The 19666-nt window shown below is 36.8% G+C and overlaps 1 protein-coding gene across 5 annotated transcripts in view; it reads left to right on the plus strand.

Moving 5' to 3' along the window:
* The window catches only part of FBXO11 (F-box protein 11), a 72954-nt gene that overhangs the window by 37207 nt on the left and 16081 nt on the right, over nucleotides 1–19666 (plus strand). For 3 of the 5 annotated variants that reach the window (XM_084514515.1, XM_084514513.1, XM_084514512.1), the window contains exons 4-9: nucleotides 5864–6008; nucleotides 7306–7435; nucleotides 8539–8622; nucleotides 8706–8838; nucleotides 14850–14956; nucleotides 15044–15155. In XM_084514515.1, the coding sequence (XP_084370641.1) occupies nucleotides 5864–6008; nucleotides 7306–7435; nucleotides 8539–8622; nucleotides 8706–8838; nucleotides 14850–14956; nucleotides 15044–15155 (711 nt within the window). The remainder of the gene's footprint in view (nucleotides 1–5863; nucleotides 6009–7305; nucleotides 7436–8538; nucleotides 8623–8705; nucleotides 8839–14849; nucleotides 14957–15043; nucleotides 15156–19666) is intronic. The other 2 variants (XM_084514511.1, XM_084514514.1) reach the window with 1 other exon arrangement.

Raw genomic sequence — 19666 nt, forward strand, 5'->3', positions numbered from 1 at the left:
CCCTCAAAAAAAAAAAAAAAAAAAAAAATCCCTTTCTATTCTTGAACTAATAACCTGCAGTGGAAGAACACTGGTTTTAGTCTGACTTCTAGGATCTGGTCTTTCAGTCTGCATGTTCTACTGCAGATGCAGTTTGTGTTGTTTGTTTAAAATTTATTTTTTTTATTCTTCTGAAGTGCAGTGCAGTTATGTCTAAGGTATTCTTAAAAGTAATAATGCTGCAGCAAAGGACTAGGTTTGTTTATGATTTCTCATATTATTCCAGCATATTGTTTGGAGGTAGAAGTAGTTTTGTTATGTCATTATTGCGATTTTCAGCGTGCATGTGAGAAATTATTTAAAAAATAAACATATATGCAGATACACCTACACGCATATATGCACAATGTGTATTATGTGTACAGTGTGTATGTATGGGTGTATTTATGTTTACATGTATACATGCATAAGCACACACACTACTTGTTCATTTTTTCTGTATCCTTTTTCAATCTCTGCTTCTTCCCCTTTTTGTCTTCTATGCACTTTAATTCCGTGAGATCTTTTGTGACTTCTCCCTGAAAAATCAGTGCTAGCACTTGCCAGCTTCTGTTGATGTAGTTTCTGTTGCTTTTGGGGAGTGTTGGTGGACGGGTGTCTTCTAGTCCATTTCTGTCTTAACCTTGCAAATTAAACCTGAGGTGCTGGCATGAGACTCTGGTCAGTTACGGCTTCTGTTGAAGTCTGTTCCTTCAGGCTTCTCACCCTGGTAGTACAGATTTCTATTTCAAGTCATCTGTCTTCTGTTTTCACCTTTGCTTTATATCTATCTTCCCTTTCTGTCTTTCTCTCTTAATTTCTGTAACTAAAAACCATTTAACCTTAGATTTATGTCCTTGAAATGGTGAGAACCAAATGAACATCAGCTTTTGTCATTTTACTTCCAGTTTCACTTCCTGACTTGATACCTAAAGCCTGGTACAAAGTCTTTCTTTTCAGTTTCTCTTGCCAGTTCCCAGTTTTCCTTCAAGGCTATATACTTTTGATACATCCTTTACTATGCTCATACCCACCTCCTTGCTTTATTGAAGGTCAGTAATTTTATTCAAGTCCTCTGGTACAAATTACATCACAATGGTAATTTCCAAATGAATTTTCCATGCGTTTCCTGTATATTCCTTGTGTTGCATTACTGAACTCGTCTGGGGAAGGTACTGAACTATGGAAACTTCTCCAGCATGGAATTTCCAGAGGAATTGTAAACAATGATTTTCTAACTATATTCTTAAGAATGCATTCAGACCAGTCACAGTTTGACAAGAGAGGGTACTTGTCAAGCCACTTTATATTGATCTCTCTTCCAGTGTGGATGATCATTACTTTATTTTCCCCTTTCCATTTCTTAAGATGTTCCTCTAAATTTGTGCAAATACTGATTGCCATAAGATTTTTTCTTGCCTTTTTGTTTGTTTGCTTTGTTACCATGGATAACAATAGCTATTGTGACTGAGTGTGAGCATGAAGTTTTCTGGAACATCACAAGTGGAAATGGTATATTATCATTTGGAACATATAACTGTTCATTTCAACTAAAGTTCTAAAATAAAGGTACGGGACTAGTGATGTCGGGATATGTCTGGGCAGAGAACCATTCCTTCTTGTATGGGCTCTGAGCTGAGGAAAATTTTGGGGGAGATGAAAGGAGAAATGCTAGTCAACCAATGTATTCAGCTGGATTAGAGCCAGTAGTTGGAAAAACAAGAGTATTATGTATTTTATTACTGATTTCAGGCTTAATGTCTCCATGAAACAGTTGATACTTAAAAATTTTAGCGTGTTCTTCCTGACAGTATTTCAGACTTTTTCTGGTGATTTCAAATATTGACAAATTTTTCTTCTCTGCAACTGTGTCTTCAAATAGTCTTGGTAATGGACAATATGCATTGCAATCCTGAGACAGAAAGATTAATGCATATATAAGAACCTCGGTAAGAAAGTTGTACATTATTAGAAAATATGTGAATGATTTTTCACTTAAACCCCTCTAAATAGAATTCCAAGAAATTAAAAAAAAAAAAAAAAAAACTAAGAAAAAGATATGCTTGAGCTGTCTTGCTTACATCACAAGTAACTGGTGAACCTACAAATTTCTTATTTGTATGGTATCTGAATAAAAAGTTTACCGCTTTTAGATCTTGTAGGTACAAATACTTTTATCATATGCTGATATTCATAGTACTTCCTGATTTGCAGAAAGATTTTAAATTTGGTATGTTCTGTTTCCTTACGTCAACTGAACTGTCTGCTTCCACTTCACATGACTTCTCAACCTTCAGTACCATTTGTCATGTCATTTTAATCCACCGACACACTCTTCCTTTTTGTTTATTACTGTGCAGGGCTTTTTTCTCTCTCACTATATCACTATATTTGCATATTCATTTTATACTGAGCAGTTCATACTGGCTTTTAATCATTTTTGGAAGACTTGAGTTCAGGGACAGACTATTTCTTTTTGATGACCCCTGGAGTTACAGTAGATACTGAGACTCTAGGTTGTTGGATCACTTGTTGCTTATTTCTTACATCAGATACATGCATAGCTCATGGTTCACAGAACTTATTATCTTTTATTTTTTCCCTATTGATTTTTAAGTTATTTTTTCAAGATCGCTGCCTGCCATGTTTTCTGACAACTATTTCTTATCAAGAAAACATTGAGTGCCTTCTTACAGAACAAAATATATCTGTCCCTATCTTCTCTATTAAATGGACAAAAAATGGTATCCATACAAGACATAATTTACAATTCAGGATTCACAGGATGGCATTCTTGATCTCTGTACAACAACTGCAATTCAATTTCAGGCAGCTTTTCATGCCCTCATCTTGGTTTCGCTGTACTAGTTTCTATCTACTAAATGATTTAAAAAAAAAAAAAAAAAAAAAACGAAACTGAATTAGCTTCATGCCTATCTTGTGGAAACAGAATGACTCAGCCACCTTTTTTTCTAATTTTCAGTTGTCTTATATATTAACACGTTATTAAAATGATCAATATTTGAATTGATGTGTCAGGGTAATGATAAAGATTGGTAGTAGAGGTGGTAGCCTCTTGCACTTTGTCTTTTTTAACACTTCATTATGTCAACAGGAATAAAATTAAGGTTAAGTATGAAATGCATACTTATATGAAAAAACTTAAATACCTTTCTAACTACCAGAAGTAGCAGCACACTAGTGATTCTAGTTTGGTCACCAGATGATAGGCTTTTAAAACTGAATTGGACTATTTTTGTGAACTGGGGAGAACACAAATACATCATTGCTTTGATAAATTACTAAAAGATACCAAAGCATGAATTTCCAAAACAAAACCATGGGGTTCTCTCTTGGATTCAGGTATTCTAGGTATTCATGTTAAGAAGTAGCGAACCTTTTAAGATTATATTGAAGAATTCTACCTAGTAAAACCATCACTATCTCTGAAATCACCTAAACCCATTTTTGTAACTGAGTGAAAAGGCAACTTAAAATTTCTTACTTCTAAAGGACTTTGGGTAAAGGTGGGAGAGGATGGGAAACACCTGTAAAAATTGTCGTCTTCATTTTGTAAATAGTGTCTAAGCTTCCAAGTAGATACAGCCTGAAAAATTGCAAGGTGTGATACTGTTGGTTTTGGTTTTCCTGAAGAATACTTTTTTTGACACCTTCAAAGTTCTCCTATCTGTCCCAGTGAGGAAATGCACCTGGATTTCAATTTTTATTGAGATGTGACCTAGGGAGGAAAATGAAATGTGAACTGTTGAGCAATGGGAGGCACTACACTAATGAAACTCCCCCCTCCATACAAAGTTAATCAAGTCCTAATATAGGTAAATTTAGCGGAGGATGAAATTCTGCAGGCTGATTAGGCAAGTAACTGATTGTCTTGGAAAGAAGATCATGTTGTATGCCTCAGGGATTTGTGTGCGTGTGTTAAAAGCCCAAGACAGGTCATGGAAGACCTGTGAGGATTTACTGCCTTGCGTTCACAACATTACATTTCAGCTTGTAAGAATATCTCCACATCTAACTGGAAAGCTACCAGGAAAAGATGAATTCAAAAGCAAAGCCCAGCTATCCTGTGCTGCATTTCAAGGGTAATTAGGACTGTAGAATGAGTTGCTGCTGCCTGCTTGATACAGAAAAAAAACCTTTATGTCCAGTGGAAAAACGTCGTCTTAAAAAGAAGCACTGATTGCATGGGTAATATTTTTTCCTAGCTGTATTCACCTCAAGGGTTGGTGTATAGTCTGCAGATCTTGGTCTCTCAAAGTCCATCTTGAACATAAAAGACATTTCCAGGCTACTTGCTTGTTCTTTAATAGTTCTGGTAGTTTACTGGCTTCAGCCTGGTGCATAAGACTTTATTATTATTAATGAAAAGTAAATGCCTTAATCTGGCATTAGTAGTACTGCTGGTGACAAGAACTGTCTTGTCCAGCTTCTGGATACCCATGCTAGTGGTACCCATGCTAATGGTTCTATAGCTTGTGAACGAGCTACACCAAGGAGCTGATCCAGAAAAATAGTAATTTGGAGGAGGGCAGGTAAGGATGAGGAAGAAAACTTTTTTCCTCTGTCCACAATCAATACTACAAACTTAAAAATATATTTTGGAAGAGAATAGCTATGAACATAGGGAATAGCGAGACTTTCCCTTATTCCTATGGATTTCTGTTTGATTAAAGTGGTGGGTGAATATTCAGAGCTTATGACTGTAAGTCGTGTTCCTATAAAGACCAGCAATCAGTACACTGTATAAATTATCCTAGCATCTCAGAGGAAATCAATATTTGTGAATCACTTGCTGCACCATTGTATGAATGTTACCCAAAGAACAAGTTTAGGGGAAGTCACAGGAGAGTCAGTAATATTTCATCATTTCTACTAAATGGTCTGACCACAGATGTGAGTACAACACCCAGGAGGAAACGGGGACAGACACACAACAAAAACACACAAGTGTGCTGCAGCTTTAATCAGTTCTCTGATAGTCCATAGCTTCTGGTAATGTGGTCTGTAAACCACAGCTTAACATCTCTGCCGAAGCCACAGTCCTGGCCCTTGCAGTTCATGTATTCTCTCCCTTCTAGCTGGAAATAACTGAGCTGTTCATGCTGCTTTGCCCGTGGAAGGCTTGAGGCTTACCTTGTGTGGTGTCTTGTTTTGTTTGGGGTGGGGTAGGTAGATAAATATTTTTGGAAACCATTTTCCAGAGTCTCACTCAAAGTTGAAGTGACCATGAGACAGAAGGCCTGCTACTTGTCTTCCTGTAATACTCAAAACCGTTGTATTGCTCCCTTGGTTCAGATGTTCTAGGAAAAAAAATTAATAATGCAAGGAGCGTTATATGGATATAATTGCATTATGAATGTAGCAGGAGCTTTTAATGCCACGCATAGAAATCTAAAATCTGGAAGCTGTTCTGTATGGCTTTGCCTGAGAAAAGACTCTAAAGACAACAACCAAATAAGTGACCTTTGCAAATAGAACATCCCTGTAGTAAGGATACCTGATGCAGAAGGTCCTCATGAGAATTCAAACTGTATAGATGGGCTTTTCTGTATGAACTGTCATGTGTGGCAATAGTAATAATAGATACAGTGGCTCTTGGTTAGTGAAACATGTTTAGTAGCTGGTTTTTGTCAGTCTGTAACTTCTACCTGACTCCAGTGTCAACCATTTACCTCTCTGTCCTTGGATTTAGATGAGGGGTATTTAAAATCTGAGACTTTGGAATTCTCATTGGGAATGTTGCAAATGGCAAGCTGGTGATTTATTTTGATTAGAATTTGGGCTGGTTAAATATGTCAATCTCACATAGATTACTGTTTAATAGCAGCACCTGCAGAACAGTATCTTCAGGAAAAGTTGCCAGATGAAGTGGTTCTAAAGATCTTCTCCTACCTGCTGGAGCAGGATCTCTGCAGAGCAGCTTGTGTGTGTAAACGCTTCAGTGAGCTGGCTAATGATCCAATTTTGTGGTAAGTGAAAATGCTATTCCTCATTATCTAGAGAAAATATAAGATGTGCTGCATGAGATGCCATTACAATAGAAAAATTGAAATGTTAGTTAGGAGTTGCAATTAGTTGAATTAAAACAAATTGTATTTCAATATATCTAGTTTACATAAGTATCATTTGTTACCTACAAATACCTGTGTGTGTTAAACATTAAAACTTCTGATGATCTCGTAGTGTAGACAGTAGTTGGCTGCTTTAGAATTCAGTGAGGTATTCCTTCAGTAGCCACTCCTTCCCTTTAACCTTGTTCAGGTTTCTGTGGGAATTCTGCCTGACTCAAAAAAGAAAATTAATGTCTTGATGTTAAGTGTTAGCTTGTCTAGCGTTAGATATTTTTATTTGGTTTTGTTTTCATTTTTTATTGTTTATTGCTTAGATACTGAAGTTGTTTTCCCACATATGAATTCGTCCCAGCCCTGGGTTATTGAGAGGTTGAATAAATGGGTTCTAAATTAACATTATTTGTAAGGGAAAGTAACATGCTTCACATGCTAGTGTTTGGTCTCGGTTTTTGTTTTTCTGTTTAGTTTTGGATAAAGATTAGGACTAAGAGAACAAAGCTTGAGTATGACATCACAAAAGTGATGTTTTTTTTTCTGTCCTAAAGACAATTTTGGGGGTGTTGTGTTAGCTGAGTTAAAATTTCTAAGATTTGATGTCATCCTCTAAAACTAAATATCAGCAGGCTTAGACACTGCAATTGTTTGTATTCTGGCATAAATCAAAATAATCCAATTGTTGTGCTTGGAGTGCTATTTTCTTTTTAAATCAGTGCAATCTGTTCGTTGATGGAATTTCTTTTGAGATACAGTGCATCATTGGTTTTCTTTGAATGTGTTTTGCAGGTTTTTTTTATCAAGGTGAGGATGAATTGGTAGCACACTTTATCTTAAGTTTTGTAATTCTTACTATGCTAGCTTTCATATGCTAAAACACTTCTGCAGTTCATGCACAAGTAGACTCTAATTCCAAAAACAGTGTAGCTAACTAAGATTTCTCCCTAAATTGAAATTACAAGTTGAGAAACATGTTCGTTTGGATTCTGAAACACATTTCGAAAAGTATTTTACAGAAACACAAAAGCCAGTCCAATGGAGAAATTGTTTTGAAAGTGTTTTGAAGTGTTTGTAACTGATTGTGGTCAAATTTACTGTCACTGACCATATTAAACAACTTTAATTTTCTGTGTGGTATATTAAAATGGGAGAGTTATGAGTAGTACACTAATTTTCTTTCCTGATTCACACTTCTACTCAGGAAAAGACTGTATATGGAAGTATTTGAGTACACACGTCCAATGATGCATCCTGAAGCTGGTAAATTTTATCAGATTAATCCAGAAGAATATGAACATCCAAATCCCTGGAAGGAAAGCTTTCAGCAACTGGTAACAGTAGTATTAATTTATATTCCAATTTCAAGATGGTGTATAAAAGCAAAACCTTACTTTAAACTCAAAAAAAATAAGTCATTACTATATAATCAGCTATATTTCAGAAGTAAGGTTTTTTTGAAGTTAAAGTAGATGAGCTGATGAGATTAAGGAGGTGGGTAGAGATCTCTCTACTGTTACCCAATAGGGAAATATCTAAAGTTATTTCCTTTTCTGAGGCACACTTTAGAGAAAGATCATGCTTAAGTGGAATGTTTGAGCATCTAGCTCTTCTCTCTTGGGTTTTGTTCATGTATTGCATCAATGAAATTCTGTGGAAGAGATTGTCACGGTCTGTGGCTCGCAAATAAACTTCAAGTATATTGTTGTCATCATGTATATTTTTAAGCCTATGTGCATGCTGGTTATGAGATTCAGATGCTTCTCCCACTAGTAGGCTGAGCAGTACGTTATTAACATCACTTGGGCTTAAATGGTGATTTACAGCTGACGTGACTGGAGCTAAACAGATTACCTTTAAGGCATGTGATTGAACCTCTAATCCAAAATATCAAAATACTATAAGAATGGCTTATATTTGAAAAATGTAGGAAATGGAAATAAAATATTAAAGCGAGTCTGTTACACAATGCAGTGTATATTGGTTAATGAAGCGCTAAAACTTGTTGAAGACAAACTTGGTATCTGAATCAGATGCGCATGTATACAGGAGTATTTTTTCCTCACCACGTAAGTGCAGTTTGTTCTGTGGCAAGCAGCTAGAAAATCAAAAGATGGAAGCTTGTGGAGTAAATAAGGAATGTGAAGAGCTTACTGACAAATTTAAGTTACTTCACATGCCTCTGGCTGTGTAAGTGAGCTAGTTGATCACTTTTAAGACACAGACTTTGTTTTTGATGCTGCCATTTTCAATTGGGTGCCCTAATGTAGGAGGTCAAATATGACCCTTAGTTCCCAGAAGTAACCATTATCAGCAACTGGCTTGTTAATTAGGGGATTAGTGGATCCCTTGTCTGTATGTACATGCAGGTGTGTCTGGCTTTGCATTCAGATCCACCTATCTGCAAGCTTACGATAAACTACTTTGCCTGTTTCAGTACAAAGGAGCACATGTAAAGCCAGGTTTTGCTGAACACTTCTACAGTAATCCTGCACGATATAAAGGAAGAGAAAATATGTTGGTAAGTTTCTAAAGCAGTTATTCTTAAGAATATTTGTATGCCTTCTTATGGAAAGCTTTCTAAACTTCTTACTCTTCTTCTAGTATTATGATACCATTGAGGATGCTCTTGGTGGAGTTCAAGAAGCTCATTTTGATGGACTTATCTTTGTTCACTCTGGTATATATACTGATGAATGGATATATATAGAATCTCCAATCACCATGATCGGTGCAGGTATTTAAACTGAAAACATCTTTGTCTCAAAGCATGACTTGTGTTCACTACCACCTTTATTACAAAGATATTTTTGTATATTAAATATCTGGTATAAATGCCAGTTTGTCTTCATGAGCGTAATGAATAAATACTTTCTGTACTAGTGTCACTAACAAAAAAATGGCTGATGCTTTGGACTGAAGTACTATTATCTGCTTGTTAGTTCTTGGAATAACTTATTTATCTATTTTATTTCATCAGGAGGAAAAAAAAAATTGAATTTGTCAGGAAGTATATTTGGTTATGACTACAGTTGAAATTTTCAGTTGGTTCTTATGAAATTTGTTTTTATATCTTATCTCCTGAGTAGAATCCAGTCCAGAATCCAAGACCAAATTAGTATCTGTCCTATTTTCTTAAGCATTGTAACTCCATCTTGAGTTAGTAAATAAGAACATCTAGCAGAAAGATTCTGAGACTAGAGGTTTTTGTTTTGTTCATTTCTCAGCTGTTTCTCTAAAGAATTCTGTATGGAGTAGTAAACAAACTCTTCCCTATTCTAGGAGTCTTACGTAGCTAATATAAAATAATACACATGTCCACAAATTACGGTGCTAAATTAGCAATTTGCCTCTCCTGTCCTTACTGTCAGAATGCTAATCCTGAGTAGTACAACAGAGTGATAAGAACTTAGATTCTCTTTATCTGGTACAGACCTCATTTAAGAGGTCTTCAGTGTCTTTGCTTCTACAATGACCATAAGTCAATTGCCAGCTATGCCTTTTTGAGATAAAAGTGATACTGCCTTTTTTTTCCTGACCAGAAAAGTCCCTCCTTTTCAGGTATTTTTGTTATGTATACCAGTTGTTTTGTTCTTTAGTGATCCTCTTTCTGGCACTTCTTGCCTGGCTTTTGCTCTCTTGGAGTGAGAAATGCTTTGACCAACTGAGTAAGATTAAGACTTAACACTACAACAAAACTTGTCCATGCAAATCTGCAAGGTGCAGCTGAATTAGTTGTTGGTTCAGGACTGCACTTCAGTACTAACCTCCTGAACTTCTCCACTTTTGGTGCTCTGGTTTGTGTTGTGGAGAGGCTTTAGAGCACAAATGAGATTTCTTTTGGATGAGGCTGATTTAAGATATGTTCTTGGTATACACTTGTGGCACTCTAGTAGTCAGTGTGCATTTGGTTGAAGGGACCAAGCTGTGACTAACCTAAAGTCAGTCTTATCTTCCCTCACTGTCCTGCAATGGGCATGGTGTGAGTGCCTGCTCCTCAGTACTACTGATTTTACTCTGTAGGTTCCACTACCGTTGTGTTGCAGTGCTCATGTAATGCAGCCATAGCTGTGGACCAATATCAAAATACTGACCTGGCTTCTGTTTCAGTTAAGGGATGACAGTTATAGTTACTGGTACAAATAGGGCAAGAGTCTTTCAGTGTTTAAAATGCAGAAAAAAAAATAGATCAGTACTATTCAAAGATACAAAATATCTCAGTTGCTTCCTTCATGAAATTTGAAAGGACATCTCTGATACCTGGTTGAACTTCTGCATACCCTCAAGTTTACCCTCTGCTTCAGTAATTCCCTTCCACTGCAATTAACCTGTTATTCAGAAAACAATAATTTTAACTGCAGTTCTTTAAAAGCAAGGGATTTGTACTGTGTTTTTGTAATAGAATAGCTGTCTTGAGGAACAAAATCTAAGAGTAAACCAGAAATGTGAGATGTATTTGTTTCAGTTTCTGGCACTGTCTCTTCACTTCCTCAGACTTTCTGCACTGAATGGTCAGTAAGATTGTAGAGGGATTCAATTTTAAAATGTCTGAAAAGAAAACAAAGCGAACCACTAAGCCTTGGAAAACTACCTCTTCTCACTTTAGTGTGCCTTTCAGAATGGTGCAATTAAGACAGCAGCAAATCTCTTTGCAATTCTGCTCAATTTTAACACTTGCTTCCGTGGACTTCTGAAGAAGCATAGAATTACTAGAAAGGCAGCTTTACATACTTCAAGCTTTCAAGATTTTTTTTCTTTCCCAAATAAGAAAATTTTTTTTACAGAATAATGCCTGGTATTCTATGCTTGCTGTTCAGTTTAATTTTGGTATTTAAATTTGTTAAATCTAGGGGAAAGAGTCTGGTTCAGAAGGAAACCTGTAGGGATATTACTGTAGTTGCAGAATCATAGTATATGCTGACTTACAAAGGACCCACAAGGTTCATGGAGTCCAACTCCTGGCTCCACACAGGAACTATCCTACCTATAAATTAAACCATGTCTCTAAGTCTTGTCCAAACACTTGTAATCAGACAGGTTTGGTGCTGTGACCACTTCTTTTGACCTGCTAGCAGTGATGCTTACTGCATTTCCAGAACATGGTTGGCCTTTTTGGCTGCCAGGGCACACTGTTCACTCATAGACATCTTGCCATCAACTAAAACTCTCCAGATGCCTTTCTGTGGGGCTGCTTTATAGCCTCTTGTTCCCCAGCCTGTATGTATATCCAGAACTGCCCCATCCCAAATGCAGAATCTGACTTGATCTTGTTAAACTTCACGAGGTGTGATTTTTCTTCTCAGAGCAGTCAGGCATTGGAACAGGTTGCCCAGGGAGGTGTCACTGTCGCCGTCCCTTGGGATGTTCAAGGAAAGGTTGGATGTGGTGCTTAGGGACGTGGTTTAGTGGCTGATACTGGTGAAAGGGGGATGGTTGGACCAGATGATCTTGAAGGTCTTTTCTAGCTTTAATGATTCTGTGATTGCTCAGCCTTTCAGTTCTTCAAGATCTGTCTGCAAGGCCTCTCTATACTCAAAGGAGTCAACACCTCTTCCTGATTTAGTATCATCTGCAAGCTGAGTTTGTTTGTGTTTGAGCCCTGCATACAAATCTTTTTTTTTTTTTTTTTTTTAATAAATGAAGCCTTGAACTGACTATAAAATAGAGCCCAGGGAAACTCCACTGGTGACTGGCCACCAGCCTAACATAACCCCCTTTACTATATCAATTTGAGCCCAACCCATATTATGCACTTGTCTAGCTGTATGCCGCATGTCTTGTCCGGAAGGATACTTTGAGAGACAGTATCCAAAGCTTTGAAATCCAAAAGAAAAAAATCCCATCTACTGGTTTCCCTTGATCAACTAGGTAAGTAACCTTGTTGTAAAGGAAATTAACTTACTAGAAATGGCAGTTTATGTGAACTCACAAGTAGGAGACAAGAGTAGACCATCTCTTAGGAAATCGATGCGTCCAGTTCAGTGGACAGAAACATCTATGAACTTCTTAAAAGTAAACTCTATTTTCCAGGGTTTGGAGGGGAAAACAAGTGGTGGAGTAGGGAGTCAGGTATATGCAGGAGTACAGGTCTTCCGTGAAGTGCTCATCTCACTGAAGATGAGAAACATCTTGTCTTAACTGTTTCAGCAGTTGTCCAGACAGGTATCTTGATCTGACAGTCTGCACTATATATGTTTTTCTGTATTTTGGGAGACACAGCTTTCATTTTTTTCCTTTATTTTCCACTTCACTTACATAATATGCAAGGAAGTGAAAAAATGGATTATCAAAGGATTTTTTCCAATCATGAAAAAGCAGTAGTGACAATAATAGAAATGATTATAATTTTAAGGGTAGCAGAATCTAAAATAGTGTAGACTGTCATAATTAGATACTTCCTGTGTTCAAGAAAGAACTTCAGTATGACTGACCTCTTCTTTAGATACCTGTTCTGTATCTTTGAATTGAAAATATTTTAGCCAAATTTAGAGCTGTGTTCTTTTCATAGATTTTGTATGCTGCAAGATCTAAAAGGATCTCAGCATCTTTTGTGTGATGTGATTGAACAGGGTCATAACAATTACTTCATGTAGAATCTAGCATGTTTTTTTCCTATTAATGTACTGAAAACTTCCTTTTTTTTTTTTTTCAGAATTTTAGAATTCTGAGGCAACATCCAATTAATTTGTTTAGGCAGCCTCTTATCATAGGCTTTGTGTTAAATTATTTTTAAATCATCGCATTTTGGTCCTTAAATTGAGAACCAACTCTGATCTTGTGGGGGTATTGTCTGCATCAGACGATGGCAAAATAGAACTCTTAAGAGAAACGTTTTGCTTGATTATAACACTTGAGGCACTTTCTTTTTCCATTCTTTTTTTGGTTTCTCTCTTGTAAAGTGTTCAAAGCCAGAAGTTGAAATGGATATGTTTGTTTGAATAATTCTTCTGCAAAGATGTTGCAGAGTATTTCTTTGCATTTAGAATACAATCAGTCCTTGAACATGTCCCTTTCCCTTTACGGTCTTTTCCTGGAGGGGCATCTAAATGCACTGGTTTTACTAATTGGGATGTTCCATACTGAACATTTTGGGACCACCCAAACTCAGACCTGTAAGTTCTCTTCTGTGCTAAGAGGAAGGAGATACCTGTAGAGTGACCTCAAGCAAGAGCATGGCAAGCACTTCCAAACACAGTTTCACAGATCTATCTGCTTTGTTTAGGTAGTGCTTCAGAGCATCCACAGTACAAATCCTTGCTCCCTGGGATTGATCACAATCCTGATGTTGGTTTATGGCTCTTATTTTCTGCCATGGACCACACTTAATTTTCTAGTTTGTTTGGCTGCAGTACAGCGGGGCCATTCTTTCTCAGGTGCTGAAGTGTACTAATGTATATATGTCAATGAATTTGTGTGATGGAGAAAAACAGCTAAGAGAAATGTGAACAGGTCACAGCGAAGTATTTTGTGACAACACACAACCTCTTTTAGGTATTGGCTATGGCTAAGTGCATAGTGGTACAGAGATTAGACTGCCTTAAAACATTTGCAGCTCTGCAGTAGTGAAAACAGATCTGGCTTTTAAGTAGTAAGAACAAGCTGGGTAATTATGTAAATATTGCTTCATTCTGACTGGCACCTTTCTGCCTGAGTGCTAAAGAACAGGACATACCACTTGTCTGTACCTGGTGTCAACAGGCAACAGAAAAAGATCTGCTGGTGAGAAATGCTGTGAATAGGCTCTTCAGTAAAATGCAGAATTTAGGGCAAATATCTGTCACATTTGCATCTCTCTTGTTCCACAGTTGCAACTCCAAATCATTCCCATAGCTTGCTCTAATATGTAAAACTTCCATGTTTGCATTTCATGTATGAAGGAAGGTTTCTGGTTTGCATATTTCATGTGCAGATTTGAATTGGACAAACTCTTGCTTGTGAATGAGTATCACTGAATTTATGCCACTGTAAGACTGTTAACTTGTGCTCCCTCTGCTGGCTTTTTTAATACCAATGTAAACATTATTTTCCCTTCAGATTAAGGATAAAGAATATAGCACAGCCTTGCTTTTTCAAATTCCAGATTGTGGGAAACTGTAAATGAACTATTTTGAAAAATTCTCTCTATGTTTTCAGAAGTAGAGTTCAGTCTAGTTATGTGAGATTTTCTTGTAAATGAAGAAACGATTTAAACATTGAATCTTACATTTGAGAGGCATTGAGGGGTCACATGTAGGTCATGAGCAGCTTACTAAGTAGATGCTTAAATTGGTTCAAATTAGTGGTGGAATGTATGTATTTAGCTTTAATAAAAGTTCAGAATACCAAACTAAATTGTATTTCGTAACAGAATTACAGTGCATCTAGACTGGAATCCAGGTTTGTTGAACTGTTTCTTCAGTTTGTATTCAGAAAACATGTTGGTGTTTTGTAGCTAGTGTCTTTTTGTTCTTGTACAGGTTTTCAGTTTGTGGTTTTCAATTTTCCTAGAAATACTAATAAACTAAAGTCAGAAAAATAAGCTTTCTACAAGAGAAGATTTTCTTATGTTATTAAATAATAAAATGGTACAAGATCATTTGAGACTAGTTTCTTCATTCTTTGAAATTCACTGTTGTCAAGGTCTTCTGACATCAAGATTTTTGTGCCGTGAATCACATTAATTTTCTTTTGTTGTGGCTTTGAATAGAATTCTGTAGAATTCATTTTCACTGACATACACTAAAATGTAAACTTCTTAATGTTTTACAGCTCCTGGAAAAGTAGCAGATAAAGTTATAATAGAAAACACTAGAGATTCCACCTTCGTTTTTATGGAGGGTTCTGAAGATGCCTATGTTGGATATATGACAATCAGGGTAAGAATGTCAAATTTGAGTGGAGCTTTTAATAATTTCTCTTCAATACCTGAGCCAATAAATAATATATCTGTTTTCCTTTTTCAGTTCAATCCTGATGACAAATCTGCTCAGCACCACAATGCACACCACTGCTTAGAGATTACCGTGAATTGCAGTCCAATTATAGATCACTGTATTATTCGAAGTACTTGTACGGGTTAGTGGGCTTTTTATTGTTTGAAATTACCACTGTTTAAAGTTGACTAGTCTAACCTGTGTGCACAGAAGGGGTACACAAACTGTGATCCATATTGCCATATTTTTTATGCACGTGTTTAATACGGGTCTGAAAATCTTACTTGCCTTGAAACGGCATCGTTCTGGTGATTTACTGGTGTCTTAAGACCTATGTGATGACACATGCTTTGTTTTCTGTTTGAGTCAGTTTGGACTCACTGGGCAGTTTAAAACCTGAGAAATGACAGGAGTGTTCTTACATAAAACTTAGTTGTTTCTGATATGCATAGTTATAGCTGGCAGGAGATGACATTTGAAGGGGGCATACGTGGGAATTTACATCAGGTTCACTGCAATATGCGGTATTGGGATTTGATGACATTGAAACAGTCATGAGCTGTAACTACTGTGCTTAAGTTTCTTGACAGGAGTGGAAGGGATTTGACATAAGCATGAGTTGCTAGCTATACTGACAGAAGAAATACACTGTGGAAGGTTGACACTCATTTCAGCATCAGATGATGAGAAATTTATACCACCTGAATTGAGAAATAACAGTAGTTTAGATTCTGGAAAGAAAGGGTCAGAGGCAGTGGAGGTCTGAGAAGATGGATGTCAGTTCGTAGTCACGGGACATGAAACATGACAGTTCACGATGACAAGACATGGTAACGTCTATGCGTATGGAAAAAAGCAGATAAAACGGATTTGGAGCATCAGGAAGAAGAGGTGCAGGAGTACTAAGATACTGAGTCTTTGCATGGAAATCAAGATACAAACTTACAGCTAGTGAAATGGAATAGATCTACACAGCAGGCTGTGCATAATAGTTGCTCAGCTCAACATAAAGGCAGGGAAGCAAGGAGATCTTCAAATAGACGCAAAATTAGCCTTTTCTGGTACAATCAGAAGGAAAATCTACTGGGAACTGTAATGAGGAAAGCAGAAGGAAAGGATTCCTTGTACATGCATTGTAGAGGAAGACAAGCTCTTTCTTGAAGGTTACAGGCTGCAAAATACTACTGCATTTATGGTCAAGACAGCTCTATACTTTGCATCATCTGTTTTACTTGAGACAGATCAGCTAGTATGTGAAAGTATTAACAATGAAGAAGAATGAAGGACAGCTAGCTATTCAAAGCATCTTTTATTCTTTTATTTTACTTTTTGTATCTTAAGTATTGAGAAAGCTGAAGTAAACAAAACAAATTTATTCTTTAAGTTTCTCTATACCAATATTGGGTACTCTGATAATGAATGAGAGGAATTATTCTAATTTCTTGGACCACGTTCAACGTGTTTAGAGAAGTAGCTTGAAGAACTGCATGGCTTTGTATTTAATGGAACATGCTTTTACATAAGCCAGTAGGTCTTGATGATCTTGTGAAAAATGTTTATTAAATTTAAGATTTAATTTTTATGACCACTGTTTATTGTAACAAACTTTTTGGTAATTTTGGTCTACTGCCCTCTTCAACCCTCTGGACTTCTGAATTTTTGTTGCATTGTATTTTTGCTTTTCTGCTCTAAAGTTAACATTTCTGGTCAATTTTGGAGGCTGTGGGCAGGCTATACTGTCAACACTTATCGATTATTAATTTTTATTGACTTTTTAATCCTACCAAGCCTTGCTATAATCTACTCAGGAAGTATTGTGTGTGTAAAAAAAAAAAAAAAGTGGCAGTCTGCCAAAAAAGCCATTTACTGTTTCCAAGTCAATGGCATCTCTGAAATATTGATCCATAAACATTCAGAATCTCTCTCCTAGTACATGCTTGATGCCCTTTCTGTAGATCTAATTGTGTTAAAGCCTGTTTCTAGATTGTTATATTGTTATATGTTAAATTCTTTATGTAATATGTGAAGATGGGAGCCGTGTAAGTGACTTCAGCTGGAGGTCTCTTACTGCCAGTCCAAAGTACCTTTGAAATTTTAAAATAAAGTTTAAATGGGAAGATCCTGAGTCTAGATATTCTGTTGCATCCATTGCAGAAGAAATCTGGATTAGTTTTCATCTTGATAAAACCAAAAGTTGATGGCAGTATGCCTCGTTTATTCTGTTAAGTAATGTTTTTGTGTGCAATCATGATATTCTAAGTTAAAAACAAAATAAAAAAAAGCCTAAACTAGTAAGATATGCTTGGTCCTTCTAAAGAACCAATTTCACCCAATCAATAAGTCCAGTGAAGTGAGTCAGAATGAAGATTGCTTTTATAATCAAAATGTGATAGAGGTATGCTTTTAGGACATCTTACTGGGTTCCCCCAAACGCACAATTCCTTAATGTCATGCAAGAGGTAGAGGAAAAGGAGTGAAAACAATCACGAGATGCAAGAAAGGAGAAATTATTAGCAGTTAATATAAATTGGAATCAACTAGGAATTGTAAGAAACTGGGAAATTCTTCCCCTCAACAAAATAGTAGCCCTTCAAAAATGTCCCCTTGTCTTCCCCTAAGAGAAACAAAAACAAAACTAAAAAACAAGATGAGAAATTATTCAGAAGAACCAGCAATTGTGCCCTAACTTGGAAAACAGATTTCTAGCAATGATGCTGATCTGTCATAGATACGGAAGAATATTTGAGAAGTGTTGTGTAATTTTTTTTCTATATTTAATGAGAATAGGTAGGAATGATAAATGTGCTCATACCCTAGAGGAATAATGAGATATGTTCTACTCTGACAGTAACCATGGATGAGGTTAAACAGCTGTAAAAACAGCCATTCTAAAATCATACAAGAGTTTAAAGAACGGGCCAAGAAATCTTCTGAACTCCTGTTAGGTATAAGCAGTAACTTGAAGCCTGGATTGGGTGGTGAATGAGAACCTGTCAGGGGTGGGTGGGTGAGAGGGGGGGTACTGACACTAAACAGGATGAACTACAGCAGTGCAATCCTACTTACTGGTCATGGATAGAACAATGAGACAATGCAGGTGGATGGTCAGTCAAGAGTTAAAAATAATTGAAACAAATATAACTACAGATAATGTTAATGGCTGCCTTATACCGTTAGCATTTTTGATGACTTTGTCTGACTAAGAGAAGGTAGCAGTCCCAATATAAACTATGTAGATGCCTCAAAGACACTCAACTTTATCTTGCACTGCTTTAAAGCATCTGAATTCCACAGAACTAGCAGCACACATTGAAGAAATTATAATTACCCCATGAGATATTTTTAAGATTTTGTGGCTTTTTCAAAGTTGGCTCCTTGACTTCAAGCCACTCTAATGTTATCAATGACTTGCAGAGAGGATATAAAACATGTACTGATGAAGTTTGTAGATGATTTAGGGTGTTATAAATAACCAGGAGGATGTGTTGCTGTGCACTTCTTGTGACATGGGCTCTCAAACAATATTCACATGAATGCAGAAAAGTGCAAAGTAACTAGGAAATAAGAACAGCCTGTTGTATGCAAGTGATAAACCTCTATCCTGGGAAGCTGTGTCCTGGGAAAAGCTTTATGGAGTCACTGTAGGTAGACAGCTAAATATGAACCCATGTGTAGCTGAGAGGTCCAAAGAACTAATGTTAGGCATGGAGAAATATTGAGAGGAAACAGCTTGGATAGTGCCCATCTTCAGTCCTGGTTCAGGTCAATCCTCTTCTTGCTGGTGCTCATGGCAGCATGTTGAAAATTTAGAAACGGGTCAACAAAAAGTCCTAAAGGATAAAGCAGAAGAATTCATTTATCATGAAACGCGTACTGATCACAAACTGTTACTTCTGCAAGGAGCAGACTGAAGGAATAGGTCATTTGCACTAAAATACGTGCCTTAATTTTCTGTATACAATGTATCTTTACCCAATATTTGGATACTGAAACTGGGACAATTCAGATTAAAAACTGAAGTGTAAATTCACAAGGTAACAACTGTGCAACAAGCTCTAACAAGCTTTAGGTGGTTTCTCAGTTGTTCAAAACCTTCAAATCAAAACTAAATGCATCTGAAAGACACGTGCTGACATTCCAGCTACTAGAATCGAAGCAGGAATTAACCCGGGGAGTTGTTGCAGTCTGTATTATTCATACGGTCAGATCAGACAACCAGAATGATTTCTTCAGGATTTTACAAAAGCCTGAATGAGTCTATGAATTATTAAGGGCTAGTCTTTGTGGTATGCTTGAGGTAATACGAAAGCTTACTAATAGGGCATGTACCAGCTTGCTTATTTAGTGGTGTTTAATTGAAGGGAAGGTGTGTGGTATGTAGGCCAGATATGTCAAGAAGAAATGTTACCCTTCTGAAATCGCTGTGAATCTGCCGTGGACTTTAGTAGGAGCAGAATTGCATGTTTTCATCCCTCGTGGAAATGAGGGGATTGAGCTGGTCTGATGAGGTCCCAAGCAGTTTTGAGTCCCCTAGCTACCTGAAGAGTTTGTTTTCTGGGTAATAAATAGCGTGGTAGGTAAAATCACCCAAGGAGCTGCAGCAAGGAGCATTGTAACTCAGCTGGGAAGAGATGCCTGGATTGCTGGGGTGTA

Source organism: Aythya ferina, assembly GCF_964211825.1.
Source record: "Aythya ferina genome assembly, chromosome: 3".
NCBI lineage: Eukaryota > Metazoa > Chordata > Aves > Anseriformes > Anatidae > Aythya > Aythya ferina.